Below are 18,417 nucleotides of genomic sequence, written 5' to 3' on the forward strand. Positions count from 1 at the left end.
AAATCAAGAGTCAGACACTCAACGGACGGGAGCCACTCAGGCTTCCCGGGGGCTGAGAGTCTTCTTAAACAAGTGGCAGTATAAGCATATTTAGTATATTCTTTCATTGCATTAAATCTAAAATATGTTTTTACTTGTCACAAGCAACTGTTTGCTGTTCTACAGAAAATAGTTGAACCGTGGTGGCAGAGAGCTCAGCAGTCACAGTCTTGCTAAGTCACCTGGCGGAGGCTGGAAACAGCCAGTGGGCAGAAGAAGGGGGCGAAGTTAGAGGAATGCAGGCTAGTCCTTTCCAGCCCCATCTGGTTACCTCTAACTCATCTAACCAAACTAAGTACCCACAGTTTGGTAAAAGATGTTGAAGCCACCCTCCAGATGACCGCAGGTGATCCAAGCATGATGATTTTGTGTTTAATCAGAAAAGAAACATTTTAGACCTCCCAAACTCTGAAGTGGGCAGAAAAATATTTTTAGCCATTTTTCTTAACCCCATTGAGTCTGTTGTTTGAAAACGTTGAGATGTCATTTTTGCTATGACTACCTTGCAAGGATTCTGCTTTGTGCCCGCTTTTATTTCTGAGGCTGACTTTTGCTTGCTTAGAAAGAGTGACAGAATCATTGTTTATTTTATGTTACCTGCTGGGGGCGGGGAAGGGGTCTTATAGATCATTTAGTTCAACCTATCGCTTCTGAATCAGGCCTCAAACTCAGGTGATCTGATTCCATGGCAATGGCCTTCAGGGCTGGAAAAGACTATCTGTAATCCAGATAGCCTCACTAACTAGGGTAGAAAGCTACCTGTTAGGGCGTGGCACAGGGGAAAATAAGTTTGAAATGTGAATTGAGGTGGACTCTGGTCTGGGTCAATAATTCTATTGAAAACTAAGAACTAATTAATGAATACTTACCCAAACTCTTATCAAAATAGAAGTCCAAAGGGAATTCTTGGAAGTTGACTTTTTTCCCCCCCTTTGCAGCTCTGACCAATGTGAGCAACATTTGCATGTCCTGTTTTATAGACCCAGCTATCAAGAAAGAATTATGAATAGGAGATCTGCTACCTCATAAAGAAGAGGTCTTGATTGATAACTTGAGGCCACTCAGACCCCAGACCGGGGAAGAATGGGTCCCCTCAGTCCCCACAGTCACCACACTTGATTTACCCCAGGGACTGCTTTATGTATACCTGCTTTGTTAGTTAATGGTAGTTATTTGCACAATAGACCTCATTTTGTGTAGGACTGTTCTGTTTTGAGAGAGTGGTATAAGTAAGAATGTTGGCTGGGGTCTCTGGAATATTTGTGGTTGATGGCTCTTTAGAATGGAGTCCAAATCCCCAAGGGCATTCTTTTTTCCTGTGATTTTGCTTACAGGTTCTAAGGCACCCTTGGGAAGGATTCCAGTCTTCTTTCTGCAAGCACGATGTGGTCACCCAGCTGCTCTCCCCTTTCTTCCCTCTCTCCCCTTTTGTATGCCTAGAACTCCTCTTGGGTCTCCTTCCTCCCTGAAGACTGACAGCAGGGGCGGGTGGAGGGGTGGGGGGTACTTTGAGTTCTGTTTCAGCAACTAATGAGATGTGCCTTCTCCTTCAAATCATTCACAAGCCCCACATCACCTTCGGCAGGCAGGGGTTCTAATATGGTGCTTCTGTGGGTCAGGAGGTACCTGTGCTCATCAAACTCTGATATTTCTCCCCACGCTTCTGTCTGTGACCAGCCCTGGGGCTCTGTTAAATCATCAGGGAGTTTTTGGTGGCCAAGAAAAGGAGGCCTTGAGTCTTAACTTCAAGTGTATTTATTTAACATGACAGTGGGAAAAGTATATCTGATTTCAGATTAAATTCAGGAAGGGGCCACATGACTGGCTTGGAGCCGCCCCGGTGCACCTGTTGCAATCTAGGTAAGCAGAGGAGTGGTGGCCGTGGTCTGTTCCATCATGGATGGCTCCCATCCAGTCGTTTCTCAGTCACTGGAAGCCCATTAACGGGAGACCATTATGAAACTGATGACTATTTTCTTTGTATTTTGGGCTTTTCTCAATCACAGGGCCCATGGGAGGTAGGTGTGGGATCTAAGAAAAAAAAAATGTATACAAAATGAAAAGCCACTCCGGCCTATAGTGCTGGCAAAAGCCAAGGAAGTCTGACTTAATATTTTCAGTGTAAATATCAGCCACCCCCAAACAAAACCGGTGTTGAATCAAGTATGAGAACTCGATTCAATCACCGAAAAATAGCTATTGGATGAAAAAGTGAAGGGGAAAATAGTGTCTGATTAGTGACTGGTCATTTTCAAAGTGGCTCCTCCTATATCATCTCATTTTATGAAAAGTAAATTTGATCTTTTTCAGTGTTAGAGTGAATCAGTTCATAATTTCTTACAAGGGGCAAAGGACATTATATTTATAAGCATGCAAGCTGTGAACTAGGTAGAACATTCTCTTTTGCTGCTTTATATTTTTTATCAACCATCGCAGATTAATAGGGAAAATCTTTAAGGAACGGAACTTTAAAATGGATTTAAAAAAAATATTGTTTGAACTTAAGTGTGCTTGTCATCTTTTGTTTTGGCCTCAGTTTCTTCCTCTGGTACCTTCCTTTGAATGGCAAATCATTACTTGCATTTGGATAGATTAGTATTTAGCTTACAAAATAGACCATTTCCCCCCTCATTAAAATCTCATAGTTGCCAAACTTCATTAGGATAAATGGAATTATTCATCTGTTTCCCCCCTGCCCTTTGGCTATGGGGTCAGTAAAATGATGTTAAGCAGGAGAGGGTAAGGCTGGTGAACACTTTAAAATGTCACTAAGTAATTTCAGGAAGGAGCCAGTCTGCAACTGTACTGAATGATGGATATGCTCTCAGCCTTAATGGCTATTAATGACTTACATAATGACAGTTTGTATTATAACCATGGCTGTTCAAAACTTGCATTTTGCAACAGCTATAACTAGTCGTGGACATTTCCTAAACTTATTTAAAATACGCTGAGAAGTTAAAATGGGAACAAAGCAAGACAAATAAAACCCCGAGACTACCAAGTAGTCAAGGATGGCAACCAAGGAGGGGTGGGGGGGAGAAAGAAAAAAAAAAAGAAACGAAGAGTATAGCCAACCTTTTTTTGTTTTAATTAGAGTATATTATACTTCCAAACTGGATACACTAGAAATTGGCAATGCAACATAAGATGCAAAGAAATATACCAGTTACTGTCAAAATGACCCTGTACAGCCTTGTAATGCAAAAAGCTTTATACAATACAAATTTTCAGTAATGTACACAAACCTTGACAGTATGATCATCTGAACATAATATGAGGAGTTAAAAAAAGGATAGAAGCAAGAAAGTGCTGAGAATTCTAACTGCAGTACTATATGGACAAATAAGCTAGCTTTCATTGAAGAATGCATAGTGAAAACAGAATTGAAGTTAGTTGGCAGGTGAATTTCTCAAAGACGTTAGTGTTTTACACGGAAAGGATATCTATGGAATAATCCTTCCCTGAGTATCGAACTGCAAACCAAATTCGGGGGTATATATTATCTCGGTGGAGTCTGAAAAATGCTGTAGATTTTTCTTTATTAATAACAATAATAATAATATAAAAAGTCAAACAAACTCCAAACACACCTTTCTCACTCAGAAAACTTTTTATAATTTACCAGAAAGATTGATGACTCTTTCCAAAGTGCTAAAAAAGTTGCCCAATTACATTAAGCATAACTAAGTCATTCAAATACAAGTTCAGTGGCAAGCAGTGAAATGCATGGCATTTGAGCAGTAAACATCTCCTTCCAACACCCCTCTCGATCTTGCAAGTTTCAACCGAGGACCTCATATTGCACACGTGGCATGCTGTAAAACCTGCAGTCCTAACTGTCAGGGCCACCCTGTCAGGTTTTTAACCTGCTGGTGCTTCCGTGCGATTAGCCTGTTCTGCCAGCCTCCGTGGGATCACCGGGGCCCTCTTCTGTCATCACTGAACTTGTAATTTTGAAAGCACATTATTAGCCAAGTGGCACAGTCTCCATTATATGGGGATAAAGACAGGACTTTTTAAAAAAAAACCAATCCACCCATATGCCCAGTATTCTTGGAGTGTATTGTCCATAACTGTCTATAGTGTCTTTTATCGAGACATTGACATGGCGAGGTTGAACGATGCTTCTAACATAGCCAAGAACAAATGTCTCTGCTGGAGGATGACCGAGGGTTCGGGGGCCTTCCTGCCCTAGCTGGCTCAGCCTCCCTGCCCCTGGGCACATCTCCTTAGTGTAAACAGGTTTGCCAGGGCTGGAGTACTGGCAAAGGGAAGTGTAGCACACCTGCTAGGTCTGGGGGAAGAAGGGTGGGTATGGGGGTGGGGGAGTCCATGGTGTGGACCGACGGTACAGTCTTCTGGCTTCCTGTGAGAACTGTACCAAGTTCGAGGGGGCTTTCAGTGAAGCAAACTGACTAGAGGAAGAAAATCAGGGATGCTTTTATTTTCCCCTGGTGAAACAGATGAAAAGAAAAATCCCCACTCTAGGATAACACATGATGGAAAACAGCAATGCAGTAAGAAAGCATTCCTCTTGTACACCAGTTCTTCAATAGATAAATAATATATAAACTTTTATATTCCAAACGTTCCATTATTATACAAAGCACATTTCTTCCTGCCCTTTCAGCCTGTTTCATACTGGAAATTCTGTTGTCTTACAAATACAAGCAATTAAGATACTCGGCCAAAGATTTCTTTTCCTTTTCTTTTTTAAATCACCCATTACTTTTTTAAGATTCGCAAAGGGCTATGCAACCAATCCACATCTGCTTCTTGCTGCAATAAAGTGCTGCACATAAGTTGCCATTTTAATGACCACAAAATAAAAGCCATAAATAAGTATAAAGTTAGCCTCCTAGCAGGTTATATCTACCAGGCGTTAACAAAATGGAATACAGAATTATTAATAACATGGAGAATACCGCTGTAGCCAGACGATCTGCAAACACAAGGGAAACTTCTCAGGGGCATGAATTGAACCGTAGGACTAAAACAGCACCTTTTTGTTGGGTCGTTATAAGTCAAAGAGGTTGTGACAAAATTTTCAAACACACAGTCTACTCATTCCATAGAAAAGGTACATTTTCTTCCTTTTATTTTACCTTTTTTTTTTTGCAGATGAGAAACAAAAACTAGTGCAAGACCAAAGCACTGTGCAAAACTGCCGTTTTTTTTTTGTTTTTTTGTTTTTTTTTGTTTTTTTTTTTTAGTCTGAGCATTTATACCCAGAATTTATCCAAACCCCTTTAATCTCCTTGGCTGGATTTATCAACCATAAAATTTTTCACTCATACAATTTTTTTCCTGCAAATGAATGGTAACCACTGAATTAATACATATATGTGTGTGTATCTGTATACACACACATATATATATGATCTGCCCTTAAAAGAATGATGCACTGTGTGTGTGCACCATACACATTGTATACGTATGGACACACACACCAAACACACTTAAGTTTTATATTGGCTGCAGTGCTGTGAGAGATTTCTTCCAGAGTGGACTCTCGGTTCTCGCATCTTCATAACCAAGAAGATCTGAGCATAACGAGAAGATCTGACCACCTGGCCGGAAATCTCAAGCAGCACTGTGGGTGTCTACCAGTCCTTCATCGACTTAAGCACCAGGCCCTACCACTCTGTAGCCATAAAAGAGAGAGGGAAAGGTGATGAAGGAGCTCGGGGAGAGACTGTAACGGATGAACAACCCGGGAGGGAAAAGAATGTTCATCGCTGTTAAAGAAGCCAGCACGAAGAAATGTGCAACAGAAATGGCATGGCACACGACACACGGCTTTCTCTTTCAGAATCCACGACACCCACACACCCCATTCACCCAACAGAAAACAAAATGCACCAGTCTATAAGCGTACAAGTGCTGATTGCTATTAAGGACACTCTCTTTAGGGTTTAACAAGACAAAATTCCTTCCAGATAAAAGTACGGAGAAGGGCTGAGAGTGGGAGTGGGTGGTGGGGAGGCATGCCTCTGAAGGTAGAAGTATGCAGTAGGTCACCTCTCTGAAGACTGGATAAAGCAGCTTTCAGGTCAATGCAATAGGTATACACACAGAGCCAATTCTCTATTCCTTACTAAAGATATACAGTACACGTGGTTCAGACCCCGGGGGTCTGTAGGTTTTGCAGCAACGTACACCTGCTGGGGTTGTGTTTAAGTTTTGTGGGTTTTTGTTTTTGTTTTTGTCTTTGTCTCTTTGTTTTTGGTACAGAACATGGCTGCCCTCAGACAGTCTCTGCTCGTTCTCTTAGTCCGAGATAGGCGAGGAAGGAGTGTTTGGGTGAGGGGATGCTGGGAGGCGCAGTCTGAGGTCGGGGAGGGTGGAATGTGAGATCCAAGTGGTTCTTGGGGTACAACATTGTCAAGGGAATGAGATGGGCAAAATCCGAGTTCCGGTACTTGTCAAAGCGCAAAGGGGAGCCGTTGAAGGCCAAAGCCTTGAGTGCCAGGTTGGGCTCGGAGCTACTGCCGTGGGCGGCCGACAGGGCCACGGTCTGCAGAGCCTGGGAGGCGGACATGACCGACAGGGGAGACAGGAGATTCCGGGGGCTCCCGACGACGAGGAGCGGGGCCCCGGGGCCGGCTGGCTCCTTGGGGGTCGCTGGGCCCAGGCCCTTCTTGTCCTCCTCGGGACAGTCCCCACTCTGGTGCTTCTTGACGTGGCGGCTGAAGACGAAAGGGTGTGTGGTCTTGAACAGGCACTCTTCGCAGCTGAAGGTCTGGCGGGGGGCGTGCTTCAGCTTCTTGTGCAGGTTGAGATTGTCCTTGCGCTTGCAGCTGTAGCTGCACTGGTCACAGTGGAAGGGCCTCTCGCCGGTGTGGACGCGCACGTGCTCGATGAGCTTGTTGGCGGTCTTGGACAGGTAGCCGCACTGGTCGCACTTGTAGTGGTTGCCGAGGCGATGCTCCCGGGTGTGCGTCTCCAGCTCCAGCTGGTTGGCCTTCACCGTCTGGCAGATCCGGCACTTGTACTCCATCTTGTAGTGGGTCTTGAGGTGGCACTCCATGGCAGCGGGGCGGTTGGTGGAATAAATGCAGAATGGGCACCTGCCGGGGGGTAGGGGGGGAAAGCAATGACAGGGAGGGTCAGCCGGACAGGCTCGGCGGCGGCCCTGCTTCTACCCTCCTCACCAGCCTCCCCTCGCTCCGCCCCCCCCCCCCCCCCCCGCCCCGCCCCACCCCACCACTCTGGAAGGCCTGGCCTGCCCCTGCCCAGCCCAGCCCTGCCCTGCCGCCTCTCCGGGGGGTTAAGATGACCCTCTGGGCTCTCTCTGCTGACAGAGCTGTCCCCGCTGAGGAGGAGCTCCGGCAAGGTACGCTCAGCCTACTGGGGGTCTCCTGGCTGGATTAGTGAGCACCAGCCCACGGGAAGGGGAGCACAGAAAGGGCGAGGAATACATAAGCGGTTGCTCCCCTCCGTCCTCCCCACCCGTTCCCCTTGGAGCCCTCCCCGCTCCCCGCCAGACATAGCAGAGGTCTAAACCTCCTGACCTCCCCTCCTGATGGGAGCCACACAAAGAATCGACTTTTCATGCACCACACCAAGCACACGCAGAAAGGCTAAGAGTTTTGAAGAACAGCTTATAGGGGGAGAGCTACCTCCAGCAAACAGAAAGTTGTAGGGGTCAGAATCGTGCTTATTACAGGGTGGTTAGGATGAGAAGGCCTGTGTGTGTGTCTCTCTGTGTGAGTGTGAGTGTGTGTGTGTTTGTGTGTGTGTGTGTGTGTGTGTGTATACAGAGATCTGTACTCATAAATCCTGTCTCCTACAGCCCTGGTTCTCCATCAGGGGAGGCAGATGAGGACCAGCACGGGGCTTGGGAGAGGGAGGCCCACCCACCAGCCCATCACGAATGAGGGATAAGGAGGGAGGGAGGCAACTGCTCTCTGGAGTTCGAAGACATTAGGAAAACATTATTCCATCGCAGAAATAATTGTAATCCAACTGGATCATAAATTCTCGGTGGGCAGGACCATATCTTATATTTCTTCTGCGTTCTCTGCAGTGCTTGGTAGGCACTGATTCGTTACTGGATTGGTCTCTACACAGAATTTTGGCAGATTCTGGTCCCAGCTCCGTCACCTTTATCGGGCCATAGCTGGATATGCCCCGGGACAAAGCTTGGGCCTCTCCGTGGCTCGGTTTCTCCATCCTATGCAGGGAGGCTATGCCACCCCCCAGCCTCCTGGCTGTCCAGAGGGGCTAGGAGGAGCAGTGAGGGCATGTTTACAAATTCTGTTGAGCTTCTCTTTTGGAAGCTGCAAGGCTCAAGTTGGTGGCTGAAATGATAGCTGTAGCGTGTTTGCTCTCTTTCCCAAAAGAATGCAAATGCAAAAGTGGCTGCCTCAGCTCTGGCTTGGCACCTGCCAGGGCAGGGCCCTGGAGTGAATTGTCCTCTGAGGGTTTGGAGAGGTGTTCAGCAGAGCCCAACACAACCAAGTGCACCGTGCACTGCTCCTCAGCGCCAAGCTCGCCGTTAGCCTTTGAACCTCAGCTCACAGAAGAGTGCACACGAGAGAAATATAAAGCCCATTCCCAGGTCAGGTGCACACACAACCCCTACGCCAAGCTGGGCCTTACCTAGAGGAGTCTGAAACTCACCACTGTCCTGAGCTACGGCAAAAGAAAAATAATAGTATAATCTTATTTGATCTGCATTATGAACAGGATATAGAGTACAAGCAGTTCCATCACAGAAAAGCAATTTAGACATCGGCAGTCTGTTTCATTTTAAGAACATTTCTGTGACCCACAGCTCAATCTTTCTTTCGCTGCTCAGGCAAAGTGCTAAGGGTTTTCCGTGCTCCCGTTATTTATCGTAAAGACACTCTCTCAGGCAAATCAATTCTCTGATATGGCAAAGGGAAAACAAAACAAAACAAAACAAAGACTCACTGTATAGCCAGAAGGCATTATCAATTTTTTTCAAAGTATTCTTCTACTTGGTCATCCTAGAACATAAACTATTACACAGGGGACCGTTAGCACCACACGGGAAGTGTCTGGACCGGCAAAAAGCATCAGCATTCACTGTGCATTCTCCCCAGTGGGTCGGAGGCTTGGGACTCCGTAGGTCCCCAAGGCAAGGCTAACTGACAAAGCGACAACCGGCAGGGGCCGCAGAGTTAATGGGTGTGACTGGGCTACTGGGAAAGGCAATGAGCACTAGTCCAACCACAGAAATACATGGCTTTTTTTTTCTTTTTTTTTAAATAAGAGTATACAAGTATTTAGAAAGGGACAGTGGGAACAAACCAAATCCAATTCCCAAATAAGCTCTTGCTGGGCATTTCCCATTTACTGGTTGTCTTGAATTATAATCTCCCCTCCCCCATCCCTACAGGCATCCCCTCCCCCTCCCACTTAAGTGCCCCAAGAGTGAAACAAAATGGAATTTGACAGTAGGTGTGCTGCTCCCTGACTCCTCTGTTTGGGAAAGTTTTTGAGGAAGGTGCCTCTGACCAGGCAGGAGCCTGCAGAGGGGTCAACCCTGGACTACCTCCAACACTTGACCCCCAGGGTCCCTTTGGGTCTCTCCATCCCTTGCCCATTCAGGAGAGTCATGCCAACCTCTCTGGCAATTTGTGAGTTTCAAAGATAAAAATGTTTAAAAACAAGAGGGTTTTTTTTTCCCCTTGTGTCAAGTAAAATATAAATTTTCATTCTTTTAATGACATGATTATTTCAGCTAAACATGAATAATTATGCCTTGAAACTTGTGTGTCTTTCTGTATTCAACGACATATGCTTCTTTCTCTACTAGGTCCTAAGTGCCTTGTGAACAGGGGCTGATTTCAGAATCACCGGAAAGATTAAATTCTGGTAGTGCTAGGACATACATTTCCTGAGGGTAGAAATTATATTTTATTCCTCGTTTGCCCTTCAGCGCCTATTATCAAGCCAGACACACCATGCGTTCGGTAATAACTGATGGGTCTCACTTCAGACCAGAGGGCCTCTTGCAAATAGTAGTTAATGATGGTGCTTGTTGTCTAGGTCTTTGGGGATCTGTGAGTAACATGTGACTGGAAATGTCAGATCTCATGAAGGCTAGCCAGGGAGATCCCAATCGCAGTTCCTGGGAAGGAATAAGGCATGTTTGCAGGAAGACATGAGGCACGTGATCTCTATCTGAAAAACACTGCCTCCTGTCTGTTCAAAAAGGCAAGGATCCAATATTTGGGGGTAGGGTGCAGGTGGGCTTGTTGTGATGCTGGTTTAAAAGATACATGGCAAATCATCTAAAAAAAATAAGTCACAGGTAGTGAAGGGCTGTGAGAGTGTAATGATTTACGCTCGGGGACACTAAGCCCCAAGTCCATAAAATCCAGTCCGAACCAAAGTCAAGCAGTGTAGGATGAGTCTACCCCCTGCATGCTGAGCTGTTCCAACATGTCTTCTTGCTTGCCAGGAATCCTGGGGAATTTGTGAAATGGATTCTCCTGCTGCGTCTGCTGACCCCCCCAGGGAACAGGTCTGATTCATATCCGGCTAAAGGTAGCAGAGGTGCCTGACTGACTAGCCCCATGCCAAGCTCTCCCTCTCCATGACCCCAAAATCTTCAGGGGAGGGGGGAGGGGGAGGGGCGGGGAAGGGTGTTTAATAACAACACAGTAAAAGGTTCTGTACTTGCTTTCCTTACTTGAGCCCACCGGTGGGGACAGTGTGGCATTTCTTATGCTCCAGCAGCTGTTCAGGTGTCTTCATGAACTTGTGGCACACGTCACACTCAAACATCCGGGTGATGAGGTGTATCTGCAGATGGCGCTCAAACATGTTCTTCGTCTTGCAGACAAAGTTGCAAAAAACACATTCGAACCCTGAAAGGACGGGAGCTGGGTGTACGGGTGCATGGGGCAGAGGGGTAGGAGGGCAGGAGGGGGACAGACACCCCCTGTTTCTCCTCTTCCCCAGCTATACCCTTTCAGGCACCGTTCCCTGCATCTCTGTGGCCAAAGGAGTTAAGTGTACAGCTCCAGAATCAATGTCAAACGTACAGCTCCAGAATCAGTGTCACACTGCCCATCCATCCACCCCATATTTGGATGCAAATCAAGCCAAAAGAAATACAAATTTGAGGCGATGATAACATTATACTGTTCCCAGGCCTACTGCCTGTTTCCCAACGTCACCCCCCTTGAGGGCTTATTTTTAAGCAGGCCAACCCACTTCTCCCTCACCTTTCTCTGGCTTTTCCTCACTGTTCACTGAGGGCTGACTCCCAGGCACGACAGAGATGACCAGCAGGTTATTCCCACTCTTGTTTTTCTGAGAGCTGTCTGAATCGTCTTTGCTGTTGGCCGAATCACTCAGAGCTGAGAGGGAGGAGGAAGAGGGGCTATTCGATTCACTGGGGGTCTTCCTGTCTTCTCCTGAAAAAACAAACAAACAAACAAACAAACAACCCCCCCCAAAAAACCCAGGTCTGTTATTTAGGAGATGATAACCCTCGAATAAGAGCAAGTAGGGGTGGGGGTGGTGGGGGGGGTCTCGCGGCTACATCATCATTCAGGGAAGACAGGGTGAGGTTCCCAGCTCTCCCAGGGCACCTACTGGGATCCCAGGTCCCCTCATCTACAATGATGACTTGTGGGACTTGGGAACTCTGTCATGCTTTGAACACAGTATCTCATTTTATCTTCTCAAAAATCCAATGAGACACAACTGTTAGCACTCCTGGTTCACAGATGAGGGGAGGGACGCACAGTCAGGGTAACTCGGCCTAAGTCACACACTAGGAAGTGGTGGAGCAGAGATTTCAGTTGGTCCTACTCCAGGATCCATGCTCTTCATGGACTGGACTCTCCCTCAAACCCAGGAGTAAACCAGTTGGGAGGCCATTAAAATTCAGTGTCAGGAGACTAATGCTTCCACTCAAGATGAAGTGTCAAGAGACTGGATTTACCACTGCTACCGAAACAACTAAAACAAAACCGGGCAAAATATATCAAACAATAGTCGTTGTTGTCGTCGTTTTTTCCCCAAAATAGTTTTTACAACATTGGACATCAGGCTCTGAAGAGTGATCCCTGGGAGACAAGAAAGAAAAGAGGTGGCCCACTCCCTGCCTTCAGAGAGTTTACTTCTCAGGGTGCAGTGCAGGGGTGGGGAACTGCCCATCAGGCTCACTGAATTGAGGAGAGAGCGCTAAGGGTCTGGGGAGATCAACATTGCTGGACTTGGCGGGGCAGGGTGCCAGAGGGGGGCGAGCAGTACAGAGGAAAAACTCAAAGACCTGCAGGGGGTCCCCCATGAGTATTCATTCAGCAGAGTAGGGATCAGAGCACATGTGTGAGAAAACCCCCCAAGACTGGAGGGAAAAAAAGCCATGTGAAAGGCTCAGAAAACACTGCTATTTCCACTGGCCAGATTAGAAACACTCACAATTCCCAGGGCATTGGGTAGGAAACTGAAGAAGATCTCTTAGGAGTGGGTAATGATTGGCCCTAGTTGGACCACTGCTTCAGACCTGCCTGACAAGTCACAAAAGCAAGACTCAAAGGAGTCAAATTTTCCAAGTAATTAACTGCATCCTAAAACAAAGGTCAAGAATTTTTATGGGAATATAAAATATCCAGCACCCAGCAAGGCTAATCACAATGTCTGACATCCAAACAAAAATTAGCAGGCATGCCAAGAAACAAGAAAACACAACCTAAAATGGGGAGAATAATTAACCAGTCAAAACTGACCCAGAACTGACACAGCTGTTAGAATTTGCAGATAAGGACATAATGTTATTATAACTATAGTCCATATATTGAAAAAGTTAAATAGAGATATGAAAGATATAAAAAAGATCCAAATCAAATTTCTAGAGATGAAAATTACAACGTCTGAGATGAAAAATACACCAGATGGGATTACCAGCAATTTAGACATGGCAGAAGATTAGTGAACCTTGAAGGTAATAATAATAGAAATTATCTGCAATGAAACAGAGGGAAAAAAGAATCATAAAAATGAAAAGAGCATCAGTGGATTGTGGGATGCCTTCAGGTAGCTTAATGTAAATTTAACTGCAGTCCCTGATGGGGTGGGAAGGGCAGAAAAATCTGAGAAGGCCAAAGCTTTTTCAAACTGGGGAAAACCATAAACCCACAGATCCAAGAAGCAAAATGAACCACATGCATAAGAAAGATGAAGAAATCTATACCAAGGGATATCAAAACCAGTGATAAAGAAAAAAAAAAAATCCCTAAAGGCAGCCTAAGGAAAAAGGATACATTCTGTGTAGAGGAACAAAAATAAGGATGACAGCAGATTTCTCACGGGAAACAATGTGAGCAAGAAGTAGTGGAGTGCCATCTTTAAAGTGCTGAAGGGAACAGCTGTCAATCTGAGATCTCATACTCTGTAAAAATGGATTTCAAAAACGAAGCTTCCCTCCCCACCCAAAAGGGGGAAAGAATTCATCGCCAGCAGACGAGAATTACAAAAAATGTTAAAAGAAAGTCTTGAGGGCCCCTGGGTGGGTCAGTCATTGGGCGTCTGCCTTCGGCTCAGGTCATGATCCCAGGGCCCTGGGATCGAGCCCCGCATCGGGCTCCCTGCTCCGTGGGAAGCCTGCTTCTCCCTCTCCCACTCCCCCTGCCTGTGTTCCCTCTCTGGCTGTGTCTCTCTCTGTCAAATAAATAAATAAATAATTAAGAAAAAAAATAGAAATTCTTGAGGCAGAAGGAAAATGACACCAAAAGTAAAAATGGATCTACACAAAAGAAGAGCACAGGAAATGTCAACTCCATGGCCAAATACCTGAGTTTTCTTATTTAAATCTCTCTAAAAGAGAATCAAAGTAATTTTGTTAAAAAAGAATAATGTCATAGAGGGTTTATAACATAAATAAGTAAAATATTACAGTGATAGCATAAAGGCTGGGAGAGGAGACAGGGAAGTATGCTATTGTGAGGATCTTACACTGCACATGAAAAGGTACAGTAGCACTCGAACATGTACTGTAATAAATTAACGATGTACATTACACACCCCAAATAACTGGAAGGTTCTATGCTGTTCATGGTTTGGGAGACTTGATACTGTTAAGATGTCATTTCTCCCCAAACAAGACTGAAGTAGCCCCATCGTTTTAGGTTAGGGTAGGAAATACAGGGAGACTGTGTGTCAGTTCCCTTCAAATCAGTCAATTAAGTAATCTAGTGATTGTAAACTCTAGAAATGAACTTTCTTTATCAGGAGATTTAAAAAAACAAATCATATATTATATATAAGCATAAAAAAGTCCAGAAGTAAACAAAGCTGTAATGGTGGTGACAGCTAGTGGGTGAAATTATCAGCGGTATGTTTGTTTTCTTTTATTTGGTTTTCAGAATTTTCTAAAGTGACCATAAATTACTTGTCCAATTTAAAAATTTTTTTTAAAAGAGAAGGGAAGAAATATTTACCCTCTTGCAATGTTTCCAAGTCTTGCTCTCGGCAAAACTGCACTTATATCCAGGGAAGACAGTGCTTACTTCAGTTTACAATTTTAAAAATCTTGTTCCTAGCAGGACTGAACTTGGTTCCTGGAAAGACACTATGTGACCTCACTCACTGACCAAGGAGGGAGGGAATATGCCTTTAAAGTATAGACCCCCCTTGGTACAAGGAAGCTAGTGAAAGCTAGCACCATCCTTGCCAGTCTCTTATCTAAATATTTAACCAGGTTAGTCACATTTTGTAGACAAACAGAATATGTTCAGTAGGGGCCCTGAGTCTATTGCTTCACCAAATCCATCCTCTAAGGTGGGTCTTATCCATAGAATCTTGCAAGTGATTATTTTAAATTAGTTTTTAGAGTTAAAACCTATCATTTTAATTACCATCTTTAACAATAGTGTCAAGTACCCTGAGGCTTAAGACACTGGGAAGAGCTGTCTACGTTAATAAATGTATAAACCATACAAGTGCCAGTGCAGCTGCTCTGTGAGCCGGTGTGGGGAAATAGCCCAGTCCACTCAAGCTGTGATCTCTACCCCACACCGCTTCCTCTGCTCTCAGTCCTCATCTCCCTTGGCTCTGTAGGGAGTGAGCCAGGGTGCCCTTGTCAACTCAGTCCATGGCTCACTGTGATCCAAGGGGTCATTCACTTTCAGCAGCACAAAGATTCTTGGTGAAGGACATCCGTGCTCAGGTAATGCAACCTCATACATTAGGACAGCCAGCTAAAGAGAACTTGAAAAAAACCTAAATATTTCATAATCTAACATGACACAAAATGATAAATTGAGACCATAAAAATTACCAGTTGTCTCGCTGCCTCAATATAAACACCATTACATTTTTGATGTACTTTTAATTTTTTTAGAAGTAAGCATATCTATTTTAAAATTGTTGTCGCTAATTGCATAGTAGTTAAGAATAAGGACTTCAGATCCAGAGTACCTGAGTTTGATTTTTTTTTTAAAGATTTTATTTATTTATTTGACAGAGAGAGACACAGCGAGAGGGAACACAAGCAGGGGTAGCGGGAGAAGCAGGCTTCCTGCGGAGCAGGGAGCCCGATGTGGGGCTCGATCCCAGGACCCCGGGATCATGACCTGAGCTGAAGGCAGACGCTTAACGACTGAGCCACCCAGGCACCCTGATTTGTTTTTTTAAGATTTTATTTATTTGAGAGAGAGAGAGAGAGAGAGAGAGAGACAGTGAACAAGAGAGCACAAGCTGGGGGGGAGGGGGAGAGAGAGGGAGAAGCAGACTCCCCACTGAGCAGGGTGCCCTACGTGGGGCTTGATCCCAGGACCCTGGGATCATGACCTGAGCCGAAGGCAGCAGCTTAACCGACTGAGCCACCCAGGAGCCCCCAGAATACCTGAGTCTGAATGCCACCTGTATCATTTGATGGCTGAATGACTTAAGAGAAAGGATTTAATTTAGTGCTTCAGTGATCTCATCTTAAAAATGGGGTTAATATCAGCAGCCTCATATGTTTGTTGTGGGGGTTAAATAGGTTTTTATATATAAAGCACCAAGAACAATGCCTGGCTCATTGCATGCATTATAGAAGAATGTATTATTATTATTATAATAATAAAATATAATATATAATATTTATAAATAATAATAACAATCACTAACACTGTATTTTCCCATGCTGGTACATAGTTGGCTCTCAAAATTTATGAAAACAATTATTAATTAATGGTTTTAAATGATAGTATTAGGGGCACCTGGGTGGCTCAGTCAGTTAAGTGTCTGACTCTTGGTTTCAGATCAGGTCATGATCTCAGGGTTGTGAGTTTGAGCCCCGTGTCCGGCTCTGCACTCAGTGGGGAGTCTGCTTGGGATTCTCTCCCTCTGCTCCTCCCCCTGTTCACTCGCACGCTCGCTCTCTCTAAAATAAATAAATGAATCTTAAGAAAAGAAAGTTACAAATCATATGTAACTCTTAAAAAAAAAAGAAAATTAATGTTCCATTGGTTGATTTTTTTCCCTATGGAGATACTCGCAGAAGAAGGATTACGGAGTTACAGGCATTTTCAAGCCTCTTGGTCTATACTACCTAAGTAGTTTTCAAAAGTTCTCCCACTCTGTAGGGTCATGGTCATAAAAGTATCAGCAGCATCCAGTGACCATGGGTAATGCTGTAAAACACACTCCTAATGCAATCGGTGAAACGTAAGCCACTCTTGAGTTTTAATTTGATGGCTAGTGAGGTCAAATACTTTTCCTTTTGTCGAGTGGTTAGCTTTTATTTCTTTATTTGTGTATTGACTGTTTATGTCCTTTATAAATTCTTCACTTAGAGACCTGAAGGGTTTCTTACCAGTTTATACAAATTTTCTATGCAGTAAATGTATCAGCCTTTGTCATTTTTACAAACACACTTTTCAGACTGGTTTTTTGGTTTTGTTTTTCTTCTCTTTTCCTTTTCTTTTGCAAAGAGAAGAAGATATTCTTATGCCTCAAATCTCTTGATTCTTCTCTTTTGCCATTTCTTGAATCACTTAAGCTTTCACAAATCCTCACTCTGGAAGTCTGATAAACATTCTATTTTCTTCAAACTTTTCTAGGGCTGATTTGTTAACGGGGATTATGTAAGTCGTCTGATATCTATTTTGGTGTCGGTGTGAGGTAAAGTATTGATGGTTGTATTTTCCAAATAGCTATTCAGGTTCCTCAGTGCTGTTACTGCAGCATTTAAACATTGCAGCAAAATTTGCATCGAGGACATCAGGAGCACCAGAGGGAATATTTTTCCCTTGTTCTCTGCAGACACAAAGAGCGAGGGAGTGGGAGCAAGAGGGTAAGGAGGGGTCACTGGGAAGAAACTACCTAAACAGAGGGCAGTTCCTCAGATACCCACCCAGCACCCTGCTCACAAGTGTGCCCCGCGTAAGAGTAGCCGGGAAGGAAGTATAGAAAGCACAGGGATTCTGTGGGAGACAAAGCTCATTCTGTAGATCACAACTTCACATCTATAACAAGAAAGCACTGCAGATTTCCTAGGCGACTGAAATAAAAGGTGCCCATTCCTATGACAGGTAAATCATATCAGAGAACAAGGTCCACAGAATTAGAGAACCTTATGCCTGTTGGGCATCTCCTGCACGTTCAAAAAGTCAAGGAATGGATGAAGGCCCAGGGAAGTTAAATGAGTTTCTACATTTGCAGTGCTATTTATGGTAACATGGGGTCTAGAACTAGGATCTAGAATTCAAAGTGTGTTTCCCTCCATCCCAAGTAACTTCTTCCACATAGATTACATGCATAAGTCAGCAGACTCTCAGGGTTCAGTAAGGGCCATGTTGGAATAATTTTCTTGCTTAACACACACAGATGTGTGAAAATGTGCTTGCACACATATAATCATTTACCGGATGAACGTTTACTCCCCACTTACACGGTGCAGGCACTGGCCCAGGTGCTCAAGAGACAATGGCAACTTAGATAAGCTTCCTATTCTCGGGGACGTATAGTATAATATGTATCACATAGCATATATACTGCTTTATATCATAACTTTATAACTATACAGCTTATTAATTAACAGATTTAGATGGACATATCTTGGGTCAAATTCAAACACTTCAGAACAGCAACTGCATGCAAGAAATCCTCGCTGTGAAGACCATTAGCTTCTAAAAGGGGTCCTTTGGCCAAATCTGGCCTGCTGCTTTTGTAAATCAAGTTTTATTGGAACACTGCCAGGCCCGCTTTTTTTGTGTACTGTCTACTCTACTTTCAAATTTCAGCTCATTCCAATGAATGTAGTGACAGAAACTGTATGGCCTGAAAGCCTAAAATATTCACTATCTGGCCCTTACGAAAAACAAAACAAAACAAAACAAAACAAAAAACCACCAAGCTCTGTTAGTTTCCCTGGCTAAAAAAAGCCTATAAAAAGGTTATAAC

At 44.3% G+C, this 18,417-nt stretch overlaps 2 protein-coding genes across 8 annotated transcripts in view; one reads left to right on the top strand and one right to left on the bottom strand.

The window, feature by feature from the left end:
* CUNH4orf51 (chromosome unknown C4orf51 homolog) overlaps positions 1-18,417 on the top strand; it is a 76,530-nt gene that overhangs the window by 42,480 nt on the left and 15,633 nt on the right. Inside the window, exon 5 of one of the 3 annotated variants that reach the window (XM_073892320.1) lies at positions 10,478-10,612. The exons of the other annotated variants lie outside the window; for them this stretch is intronic. Coding sequence (XP_073748421.1) covers positions 10,478-10,546 — 69 coding nt within the window. The 3' untranslated portion in view covers positions 10,547-10,612. Of the gene's footprint in view, positions 1-10,477; positions 10,613-18,417 lie in introns of those variants that run through there. 3 annotated transcript variants of the gene reach the window in all.
* The window catches only part of ZNF827 (zinc finger protein 827), a 172,491-nt gene continuing 157,181 nt past the window's right edge, over positions 3,108-18,417 (bottom strand). For 3 of the 5 annotated variants that reach the window (XM_025874262.2, XM_073892307.1, XM_073892308.1), the window contains exons 12-14: positions 11,247-11,438; positions 10,709-10,886; positions 3,108-7,112 (exon numbers count right to left, since the gene is read on the bottom strand). In XM_025874262.2, the coding sequence (XP_025730047.1) occupies positions 6,290-7,112; positions 10,709-10,886; positions 11,247-11,438 (1,193 nt within the window). In that variant the 3' untranslated portion in view covers positions 3,108-6,289. Of the gene's footprint in view, positions 7,113-8,961; positions 9,030-10,699; positions 10,887-11,246; positions 11,439-18,417 lie in introns of those variants that run through there. The other 2 variants (XM_073892310.1, XM_073892309.1) reach the window with 2 other exon arrangements.

This window comes from Callorhinus ursinus, unplaced genomic scaffold, assembly GCF_003265705.2.
Source record: "Callorhinus ursinus isolate GAN/ISIS: 27379988/994484 unplaced genomic scaffold, GSC_fseal_2.0 scaffold4, whole genome shotgun sequence".
In the NCBI taxonomy this organism is placed as follows: domain Eukaryota; kingdom Metazoa; phylum Chordata; class Mammalia; order Carnivora; family Otariidae; genus Callorhinus; species Callorhinus ursinus.